At 46.9% G+C, this 9,465-nt stretch overlaps 5 protein-coding genes and 1 long non-coding RNA gene across 7 annotated transcripts; 3 read left to right on the top strand and 3 right to left on the bottom strand.

Annotated features, from left to right (window-relative positions):
- Positions 1 to 180: 180 nt before the first annotated feature.
- Positions 181 to 2,282, top strand: LOC117894455 (zinc finger protein 391). Its single transcript, XM_034801554.1, has 2 exons — positions 181 to 859; positions 1,539 to 2,282. The coding sequence occupies exons 1-2, from the start codon at positions 326 to 328 to the stop codon at positions 2,253 to 2,255; spliced, it is 1,251 nt and encodes a 416-aa protein (XP_034657445.1). The 5' UTR covers positions 181 to 325; the 3' UTR covers positions 2,256 to 2,282.
- Positions 2,283 to 2,334: 52 nt separating this feature from the next.
- On the bottom strand, positions 2,335 to 3,769 carry LOC117894466 (ubiquitin-conjugating enzyme E2 C). Its single transcript, XM_034801567.1, has 2 exons — positions 3,500 to 3,769; positions 2,335 to 3,429 (listed from the first exon to the last, which is right to left on the bottom strand). Exons 1-2 carry the CDS (start codon positions 3,601 to 3,603, stop codon positions 3,000 to 3,002), a joined length of 534 nt encoding a protein of 177 aa, XP_034657458.1. The 5' UTR covers positions 3,604 to 3,769; the 3' UTR covers positions 2,335 to 2,999.
- Positions 3,770 to 3,881: 112 nt separating this feature from the next.
- LOC117894456 (EARP-interacting protein homolog) lies at positions 3,882 to 5,236 on the top strand. Its single transcript, XM_034801555.1, has 2 exons — positions 3,882 to 4,114; positions 4,170 to 5,236. Exons 1-2 carry the CDS (start codon positions 3,944 to 3,946, stop codon positions 5,142 to 5,144), a joined length of 1,146 nt encoding a protein of 381 aa, XP_034657446.1. The 5' UTR covers positions 3,882 to 3,943; the 3' UTR covers positions 5,145 to 5,236.
- Positions 5,121 to 5,966, bottom strand: LOC117894463 (kxDL motif-containing protein CG10681). The gene is made up of 2 exons (XM_034801563.1): positions 5,713 to 5,966; positions 5,121 to 5,655 (listed from the first exon to the last, which is right to left on the bottom strand). Exons 1-2 carry the CDS (start codon positions 5,877 to 5,879, stop codon positions 5,172 to 5,174), a joined length of 651 nt encoding a protein of 216 aa, XP_034657454.1. The 5' UTR covers positions 5,880 to 5,966; the 3' UTR covers positions 5,121 to 5,171.
- Positions 5,967 to 6,055: 89 nt separating this feature from the next.
- On the top strand, positions 6,056 to 8,816 carry LOC117894457 (1,5-anhydro-D-fructose reductase). 2 transcript variants are annotated; one of them, XM_034801557.1, is made up of 5 exons: positions 6,056 to 6,339; positions 6,475 to 6,642; positions 6,700 to 6,869; positions 6,929 to 7,271; positions 7,333 to 7,547. In XM_034801557.1, exons 1-5 carry the CDS (start codon positions 6,163 to 6,165, stop codon positions 7,516 to 7,518), a joined length of 1,044 nt encoding a protein of 347 aa, XP_034657448.1. In that variant the 5' UTR covers positions 6,056 to 6,162; the 3' UTR covers positions 7,519 to 7,547. The 2 variants fall into 2 exon arrangements, with proteins under 2 accessions (XP_034657448.1, XP_034657447.1); XM_034801556.1 differs by lacking the exons at positions 6,475 to 6,642; positions 6,700 to 6,869; positions 6,929 to 7,271; positions 7,333 to 7,547 and adding exons at positions 7,777 to 7,944; positions 7,999 to 8,514; positions 8,582 to 8,816 and having other exon boundaries at positions 6,183 to 6,339.
- On the bottom strand, positions 7,344 to 8,661 carry LOC117894472. The gene is made up of 3 exons (XR_004648878.1): positions 8,542 to 8,661; positions 7,526 to 7,737; positions 7,344 to 7,476 (listed from the first exon to the last, which is right to left on the bottom strand). It is a non-coding gene; the product is annotated as an uncharacterized LOC117894472 (long non-coding RNA).
- Positions 8,817 to 9,465: the final 649 nt, after the last annotated feature.

The raw sequence follows: 9,465 nt of genomic DNA, 5'->3' as shown, positions 1-9,465 counted from the left end.
TTGTGCGTTTAAATACACAAATAAAAGCATTTTCGAAGTAAATAAGGAGAGAACCAAGCTGTTTAAATAACAGTTAATGTGGGAGCTTCCGTTACTGAGATAGGCAAAAGCTCATCAGGCAGCTTTTGCTGGCAGCGCTTTCTATGTCCCGCATGGTAAGGTGGTGTGTTGTCTCTGTCTCCGTCTCTCTGCCCTTGTGTGCTGTTTGTGTGCGTCTCCGTGCCCGCTCTCTGGATACTAAACTGCAGCATTACTGTAAATTGTGATAATTGATTTCAATTTATTCCATGCCGTTGGCACCGTGTGTGCGCCGTAGTCGACGACGATGTTTGAATCAAAAGCAAAACTTCGCGCGCGTCGTGCAGTTGCGGACTCCACCACCACCGCAGCCGCCGCCGCAGGAACTGGAACGGAATCGAGCAAGATGCTGCTATGCCGTGCCTGCCTGGTGCTGCTTCGACCCGAGGATGTGTACTACGACCTGTGCAGCGAGCAGGGCTTGGCGACCAAATACTTTTCTTGCACCGGTGGCGACCCGGACCTGCACATACAGTTGAGGGAAGAGGAACACCTGAAGGACGATGTGCCGCAGCAGCTGGTGCTGAAGAGCATCTGTGAATGCTGCTACCAGTTGGTGCAGAAATTCCATGACTTTCAACGCATGTGCGAAGAGTCCTCCAGGAACTTTGAGAAGCTACTGGCTGTGGTCAACTCCCAGGAAACCGTCCACAAATCCATCCAGGAGCCAGATGTAACCAACACCAGCTCTAGCCTGGCAGCATACGAGACTCTGTCGGAGGGCGAGGAGGAGGTGGTTGCGGTTCAGGAAGTGAGAGCCACAGAATCAATCGAAGAAATTGTGAGTGGACATACATCGGATGTTATGTATATGTGCTCGATATAAAAGGGTTTGTGTGCTCCAATCTAATCACAATCATTGCCTAGGTTTTGGTTGCTTAGCGCCACGGCAAGCAGTCAGTCGTACAATTGTTTGACCATTTAACCATATCATCCAGACGCAGGCGTGTGTGCGTGGGACTGGAACTGGAATCAGCTACGAGATAATTTACTATCAAAAGGGGGGCAGGTTTCTAATGAATCGTATATTATCGGTGGCAGTTATTCAATTTAGCTTTACACATGAGTTATGACCCATGGGAGATCCATTAGAAAGAAAGAAACTGCAAGAGAACGAAGATCCAGCTTTAGGTATTGTTGCAACCCGGAAAAGATCTTGCTTTTTAATAGATAATTCTTCAACTAATATTCATACTTATCATTTGCATAAGGAAATAACCATGAGCTGCTTTTACATGTGTTTTAAGATGAGTTTATCTCGACAGTGTCTCTATCGATTCACACATAAACGATAAGATTAGGCAAGATTGCTGATAACAAACACTTAGGGGGGTTTTTTGGGCTTCCTACTGTTAAAACTGTTAATTAAGACCGATATGGGTGCACTTATCACGAAACAAGGAAAGCGCTGAGATTTCAATTGAATCGATTAAATAAACACGAATCTCTTTTCATTTCAGGAGCAAGTCTACATTGTTGAGGATGAAACGGCAAAGAAGAACCTGGGCAGGGAGAAGATACCCATGTCGTCGCGGCAAAATGTGCCCGGGCAACGCAAACAGGGACTGAGATATACACTTAACTGCAGCAAGTGCAATCGCGGATTCTACAAGATCTCCTCACTCGAGGCACATCTGAAGAAACACGATGGGGTCAGTCCTCACACGTGCGTGCACTGCGGCAAGAGCTATGCGCGTGCGAACCTACTCGAAGCACACCTGCGCGAGAAGCACTTGGGCTCCACTCAGAGCATGACTTATCCGTGTCCCAGGTGCGATAAGGTCTACAGTGCCTCGCGCAGTCTCAACTATCACTTCAAGCGGGAGCACAAAAGTCAGCAGAGGCAGGAGCTGCCAGCCGCCATGCACATGTGCGACAGGTGCGGCAAAGCGTATGCGCGAAAGGCGAACCTTGTGCGCCATCAGTGGGTGCACCGGAGTCTGGATGAGCGGCATCACGTGTGTCAGTTCTGCGGGCAGCGCTTCTACACGAAGCAAAACATGGTGGATCACCTGCAGCGACGTCACACCAGCAGCAAGAGTCTGTTGAGGTGCAAGAAATGCGGACGCATCTTTCGGTCTCGAGCGGTGCTGGCCGTGCACCTAAGCAAGCACGCAAGTGCCACCATCGGTGGTGCGAGGCAGAAACGGAGACGATCCTCGATTGTTAGGGAATAGTTAGCTAATATTTTGTTTTTGTTTTATTTATATGGTGGTTTTCAATAACTTTCAAGCCAACTCAACTAGTTACAATGAATTCGAATTACTAAAAAATTTATTATTACATTTAGGTAGATGGAAAAATAAAGGCCTGCATTGAAATAATCATGAGACATGACGCGATACTTGCACGATGAGTGAGTAGGTGTTGTGTTTTCGGGGTAGAGTTTTCTTTTCTTTCTTTAAAATTAGCTAACATTCACATCATTGCGGGGCGCAGCGTAAATCAAATCAAATGCAAGTCGGTTGGTATCGATGATCGATTGATTGATCTGCTCTGCTTGCATATCTCAAAATCATGTATAAAAAACAATTAACTAAAATTTATGCTTAAGCTTAAAAAACGGACAGGTTTAAAAATTACACTTGTTACACCATACCATGACACACATTTAGAAATCAGTTAATTTTTGTTTGCAAAAAAATTGTAATAATAATAAACATTTTACGATTATCCGATCTGATCTGTCTCTGTCTTTGCCAAAACAATAATCATCATAAACTATGTGAACTGAAGGAGGTGGAGGTGGTGTGGTGGTGGTTGGTGTGGGAGATGAACGGGATGGGGAGGGGTGGTCGCTTGCACTATATGTAAATAAATACGCCGCAATATGAGCATAGGATGAGAGGTAGCGGTTCCAGTGTTGGACCGCTACGTGGCGCCACAACCATTTTGTGACGTGACGTGACGGACATCTGTGCTTAGGTGTCCTTGTGTTTCTCGTAGAAGGCGTCCAAGTATTTTTTGTACTCCTTCTGATCGTTCCACATCATCGCGGCCTGCGCATTCAGTGGACTCTCGTTGTTTGGCTCTCCCAGCAGTGACTGTATGGACAAGAGTATGGTGCGCACATCGTACAGGGCCGACCACTTGTCTTTCAGGATGTCCAGACAGATGGATCCTTGCAAATCGACGTTGGGATGAAAGCACGATGTTAGGAATTTCACCACTGGCGCCGCATACGGATACGAGTTGGGAAAGTCCAGTGACAGCCGATACGTCTGCCCAGCGTAGACAGTGTTCAGGGGACCAGCAATGGTGCCGACCCACTTGAAGATGTTCTCGCCATCCGGAAAGGCAGAGATTCCCTTCTCGTTGGCCATCATCAGGTTCATTAGTTCTTTGTGCAGTCTATATAACAGGCAAACGACAAAAATATAGTAGCATCACTGCATGTGCATGGAAAGAATTGGCGCCTTACCTTTTGCTCACGGCATGATTGTCTTTCACTGGCATCGAGTCATCAGTGTGTTTGGTGCTGCCCCCAGCTCCGCCGCTCTGTTCGGGGCTAATGTTCTGCGCCATTGCGTTGCGATGTGGTTGGCTTTACTGATTTTACTCAAAATCAAATTTAGTTGCTGCGCCAGAAAACGCTTCCTTTCTATTTTCTATTTTCAGTTTAAATATTTTCCTTTTTCACTTTTATGTGTGTGTTCGACTATGACTTTAAAACAGTACAGTAGATGACAGTGTTGGTTTGGGCGTGCACAGGGTTGTATTATGAATCAGTCGGACGAGTGACAGCTGGAACAACAACGCATACTACTCGTTGTTTACATATGTATAAATACATACATACTATATGTATGTAGATGCAAAAAGTATTATTTACATATAATAAAATCAACAAAATTAGCCGCTGGCAATGGATGAAAACAGCCTGATCTACGGCTTGGAGTTGCAGGCTCGTGCCCTCACACCGCAGTACGGCGAAAGCAATGAGGTGAACTTTTTTATTGCCACAAACTCCCTGAAGCCCACCAATCAGCTGCATTTGATTACCTACGACGAGGAGCAGGGCTCCATACAGGCCAAGGTAACACTGGTTGCATATTTTAAGCATATTTAACCAATTTAAACTCTTTTCACAGGTATTTGAGCATGCACTGGGTGAGGTTTGGAAGCTTAACAGCTGTCCACACGACTCCCGCTTGCTGGCATCTGTCTACAATGTCCAAAAGGGCGCCCAGGTCCTGACTCATGCAGCACTTTTGACGCTGCCGGAGAATTTGAGCTTGCCCGATGGGGAGGAGCTGAAATCGGAGTATCTTCCTTGGGGACAGGTGGAAGTTTTGGACACAGAAGCCTATGGCGAACGCGTCAAAACAATCGAATTCCATCCCAGCCAGGAGCAGACACTGGCCTGCGTGGTGGACAACAAAGTGACGGTCATGCAGCGCGCAGAAGCCTCCACCCGCGTTGTGGCCGAAGTGCCCAGTTCGGGCAGTGCCAAGCATACGGTGCCCTTCACCACCGGCAAATGGTCGCATCATCACCAGGGCCACCAGTTTCTCGCCCTGCACGACTGCAGCCTGAGTGCGTACGATGTGCGCGACACACAGCATTGCGCATGGAGCATTTGCGATGCCCACAGCCAGATGGTGCGCGACTTGGACTGCAATCCGAATAAGCAGTGCCACCTGGTGACCGGCGGGGACGATGGCTACCTCAGGATATGGGACTGCCGCATGCACAAGGCGCCAGTTTTTGAGCGCAGCGATCATTCGCACTGGGTGTGGTCGGTGCGCTTCAACACATTCCATGACCAACTGGTGCTGTCCAGCTCCAGTGATTGCAAAGTGCTGCTCACATGCGCGGGCTCTGTTAGCTCGGAGACGCAGGCCCAGGCTGGACTCGATGAGTCGAACTTTGGCGGCGTGGAAACCGAGGAGCGGCACAAGGTGCTGTCGGATGGCCTGCTCCAAACCTTCGACCAACACGAGGACTCTGTGTACTGTGCCGAATGGAGCAACGTGGACCCATGGATCTTTGCCTCTCTGAGCTACGATGGTCGGGTAATAATCTCAAAGGTACCAAAGCAGTACAAGTATCAGATTATATTTTAAGTTAATTTGTATTTAAAAATAAACAGCTTAGCCCGTGTCCTCCGATGTACAATCGGATGAGTCGTTGGGATTCGCAGTCTCTACGGAACAGACCCTTTTGATCAGTTCATTTTCAATCTCTACGGTGCCATTGTCCACAGCCTCCTCCATTTGCACATACTCAATGGTCGCTGCAGTTTTCTTGGGCACTGCGCCAGTACTGGACGTTGGCGCCTTGACAGCGGGTGCCACCGTTTCCACAGCATTCTTGACGCGCGAGTCGGTCTCGTCTTCGGCCTCCTCGGCGAGACTGCTACGCTGTGGCTGTATATCTGCGTATATGGCGGGATACTGCTGCTGCAGCTTATGTTTGATAACTCTAATCTTTCGAAATATGTAGTCCAGATCCTTTTTCATATCGTTGAGACACTTGACGTGACGCTTGAAGTCGTCGTTGGCGTTTTTCAAGCGGCTCTGGGAGAGCGCATTGCAATTGAGGAGCATCTCATTGGTTTTCTCAAAGCGTTGCAGCCTGCGGGGGGATAGTTTCACTGCATTAAAGACTCTCCATATTCGATACAATACTTACATTTGCTTCTGAGCACGTATCATCGTTTCCACATCGCCCTGATTGACCATTCCAGCCAAGTTTTGTATAAACGCCTCGGCAGCTGAGTTGCCAAATCCCGTGTAGGACTCCAAGTCTGGAGTTGCATCGTCTGATTGGTTGGGATCCTGAATGTAAATGTGGCTCATGTTTGCTCTAGAAACAGAGATATCTCCTCTTCTTGTTATCAGTTGCAAATTGTTTATAATTTTTTGTTTATGTCATATGTTCCTATGTATGTATTCCATATGTACATATGTAAGTGTTGTAAACTGCCGAAAGATAGCCAACCGAGCGGTCACTTTATTGAAATTAAAATATTTTGATTGGCTGAAGCGTGTTTACATAAAAACAACGTCCAATCAAATTACAAAAGTTTATTTATAATCAAATTAATAACTTTTTCATAATTTTATATTTCACAACGCAATCATGTTCATGGCATTTAAGGGGCGGCAAATTGCTGCCACACTTATTTCTTCAACCGGCGCCTTGCGATTTCGTTTTACACATAACTTTTCTGTTTTAAACAAAAAGATGAAACTCGCTCCAACTGTAAAGCTAAACAATGGCCACGAAATGCCTATATTGGGCCTGGGAACCTACCAGGTAAGCTGGAGCTGTACAATTATTACTTTTTCTAGTTGGGAGGGCAGCATTGCGCGCATGTTCCTCAGACTTTCGTAGAGATAGTGGCGCACTGCCATATCTTTATTGCTGCATCTTGGACATTGTACCGTTTAGTTAAAGAAAACACGTTGCGAGAATGCAGTGCGCTCTGCTCTAAAATCGGGCTACAGGCACATAGACACCGCCTACCTTTATGGCAATGAAGGGCTGATTGGAAAAGTGCTTAAAGGTCTGATCGGAGAGGGAAAGATAAAGCGCAGTGAGGTGTTCCTTACCACCAAGGTGAGTAGGTCGCAGTCGAAGCTGTGTGAGTGTGTACATGTGTGTGTGTTCCCATAGCTGTGGGACATCTACCACGAACCCGAGCGTGTGCGCTATGCCTGTGAGCTGCAGCTGAAGCTGCTCGGCCTTGACTACATCGATCTGTACCTGATGCACTCGCCCGTGGGTGTCAAATATGTCACGGACGTTGATCTAATGCCACATGACGGCGACCAACTGTGCACCAAGTGAGTTGCACTTCTTCACACGACCGAATTCTGATCTGCTAGCTGCTCCCTTTTCGCAGTGCCGTGGACTTTGTGGACACGTACAGGAGCATGGAGCAACTTGTGGACCTTGGCCTAGTGCGCAGCCTGGGCGTGTCCAACTTTAATATACATCAGCTGGAACGACTGTGGCAGAGTTGTCGCATCAAGCCAGCGTCGCTGCAGATAGAATGTCATCCAGAATTGATCCAACTGCCGCTGCTGGAGTTTTGCAAGGCGCGCGGCATCGCTGTCGTTGCCTACTCGCCCTTGGGTCGCCCGAAGACCAGCAAAGCCCTGCCCTCATTCTACACAGACGCCGAGCTGCTGGCAATGGCACACAAATATGGCAAGACGCCCGCACAATTGGCACTCAGATATTTGGTATAATTAGCAGAAAAAAACGAAAACAAAGATCTTTAATCCTTTGCTAATTGTACCACAGATAGACATTGGCACGTTGCCCATACCAAAGGCCGCTCAGGAGTTGCACATTGCCGAGAATTTGGATATCTTTAACTTCAGCCTCACGCCGCTGGAGCTCGAGCAGCTGGGAAAACTCAATCGAGGGCTGCGCATTTGGAAGTTTCTGAAAGCAAGAGATCATCAGCATTATCCATATGAGACTTAGCACTTACCTGGCAATAAATTTGCTCATTTCGATTCAAAGTTGATCCTGCCTTTCCTTTGCCAAACGCTTTTGCTCTGCGACGTACGCGCGAATGTTGTTTTGATGCGTCAATTCGCGTGACTCTGCTCGATCCACTGTGTTTATGCTGAAGCGTACGCGCGCCCTCCGCAGGAAGCCCACAAGTGCACGCCAGATGCGACGCACAAAACACATTTCTACCTGTTGATTAAATGTGAAACTTCTACTCTTTACTTGCAGTCAATCGATGGGGAAGGCACTGAAGCCATTAAGCATGCAATCGATATTGGCTATCGTCACATAGACACCGCTTACTTCTACAAGAACGAGATCGAGGTGGGCAAAGCCATACAGGACAAAATTGAGAGCGGAGTTGTGAAGCGTGAGGAAATATTCCTAGTCACAAAGGTGAGTAGAATGGCAGAGTAACTTCCTCTTATAACTCCTCTGTTGCTCTTTCAGCTCTGGAATGTGCACCACGATCCCCGCCACGTGGATCCCATTTGCCGCAAGCAGCTGCAAAATTTGGGCCTGGACTACATCGATCTGTACTTGATGCACATGCCAGTGGGCTACAAGTACATCGACGAGGAAACCCTAATGCCCCTCGATGCCGATGGTGTTCTCCAGCTCAGCGACATTGACTACCTGGACACGTACAAGGCCATGGAGAAGCTGGTGGAGGAGGGCCTCGTGCGCAGCCTTGGCGTGTCCAACTTCAACAGCGAACAGCTGACGCGTCTGCTGGAGAACTGCACCATCAAGCCGGTGACCAACCAAGTGGAGTGCTCGCCCGGGCTCAACCAGAAACCCTTGACAGCGTTCTGCAAGAAGCATGACATCACGCTCACGGCTTACTCGCCGCTGGGTCGACCCAAGCCGGACGTACAGAAGCCGGACTACATCTATTCGCCTGATGTTGTGGCCATAGCCAAAAAGTATGGCAAGACTACGCCGCAAATAGTGCTACGTTATTTGGTGAGGAACTCTTGCCATGAAACTTACTTTTGCGCCGCTCCTTAATGGATTTTTGTATGCATTTTAGGTTGATTTGGGCACCATACCCATCCCAAAGTCATCGAATAACAATCGCGTTGCTGAGAACTTTGACATTTTCGACTTTAAGCTGACTCCCGAGGAGCTGGCTGTGCTGGATGGCTTCAACTGCGGCGAGCGCTTGGTGCAACTTAATTTAATTAAGGCCCAAAATCACAAGTACTATCCGTTTGCCATTGAGTTTTAAACCAAGTGCCAAAGGAAAATAAAAACTAAACTGCCAAAATATAATTCAACGCGTTTAAGTGACAACTTTTGAAAGGCACAACAAAACTACTTTTATTGTGCGTAATTTTGAGCATCGTAAATGGTTTATTTTATATCCAAGGTGAGTGGCCCTTTTGCGTTATTAAGAGCCTGGCAAAGGTCAACGAAATTTTACACAAATGGGAGCATGGATCTTTGACACTGAAAATCCAAGCTAAAAGCTAATTGAAAAGCTATAAATACGGAAACAAAAATATGGAATAAATGCGCAACAAATAGGTAATGCTAGCTGCACTTTCAAGAAGTTAAATATGTGCTTAAAGTGTTTAAATTGTTTGCTTTAGATGGATTACAAGTGGTAGCGGACAGCGGGCTCAATCCTACATCCATTAGTAGCGCCGGAAATCATTTGATACAAAATAATTATAATTGTTTCTTCTTGTAGAACTGGTTTATGGCCATTAGTGTGCAGCCAGAGTTATGCATATTTTGCGTTAATCGCTGGATCGAACTCAATTTTGATATACTCGGTAATATGCGGGAGTTGTTAGATGCGCCAGGATCCTAAATGATGCATGAAAAGTGTTATTATAGCCATTAGGGTTTACCTTTACGGCTGACTAATTATTTGTGGATTATTCAGTACACTGCATAATCTACTTCCTA

This window comes from Drosophila subobscura, chromosome J, assembly GCF_008121235.1.
Source record: "Drosophila subobscura isolate 14011-0131.10 chromosome J, UCBerk_Dsub_1.0, whole genome shotgun sequence".
Taxonomy (NCBI): domain Eukaryota; kingdom Metazoa; phylum Arthropoda; class Insecta; order Diptera; family Drosophilidae; genus Drosophila; species Drosophila subobscura.
This window is presented reverse-complemented; position numbering and strand designations above follow the sequence as displayed.

Coding starts and splice junctions, on each gene's coding strand:
- LOC117894455 (XM_034801554.1), top strand. CDS start 326: ATGTTTGAATCAAAAGCAAAACTTCGCGCGCGTCGTGCAGTTGCGGAC. Junction 860..1,538: donor CAGAATCAATCGAAGAAATT/GTGAGTGGACAT, acceptor TTTTCATTTCAG/GAGCAAGTCTACATTGTTGA.
- LOC117894466 (XM_034801567.1), bottom strand. CDS start 3,603: ATGGCGCAGAACATTAGCCCCGAACAGAGCGGCGGAGCTGGGGGCAGC. Junction 3,430..3,499: donor AATCATGCCGTGAGCAAAAG/GTAAGGCGCCAA, acceptor CCTGTTATATAG/ACTGCACAAAGAACTAATGA.
- LOC117894456 (XM_034801555.1), top strand. CDS start 3,944: ATGGATGAAAACAGCCTGATCTACGGCTTGGAGTTGCAGGCTCGTGCC. Junction 4,115..4,169: donor AGGGCTCCATACAGGCCAAG/GTAACACTGGTT, acceptor CTCTTTTCACAG/GTATTTGAGCATGCACTGGG.
- LOC117894463 (XM_034801563.1), bottom strand. CDS start 5,879: ATGAGCCACATTTACATTCAGGATCCCAACCAATCAGACGATGCAACT. Junction 5,656..5,712: donor ATACGTGCTCAGAAGCAAAT/GTAAGTATTGTA, acceptor ATCCCCCCGCAG/GCTGCAACGCTTTGAGAAAA.
- LOC117894457 (XM_034801557.1), top strand. CDS start 6,163: ATGTTCATGGCATTTAAGGGGCGGCAAATTGCTGCCACACTTATTTCT. Junction 6,643..6,699: donor AGGTGTTCCTTACCACCAAG/GTGAGTAGGTCG, acceptor GTGTTCCCATAG/CTGTGGGACATCTACCACGA. Junction 6,870..6,928: donor GGCGACCAACTGTGCACCAA/GTGAGTTGCACT, acceptor CCCTTTTCGCAG/TGCCGTGGACTTTGTGGACA.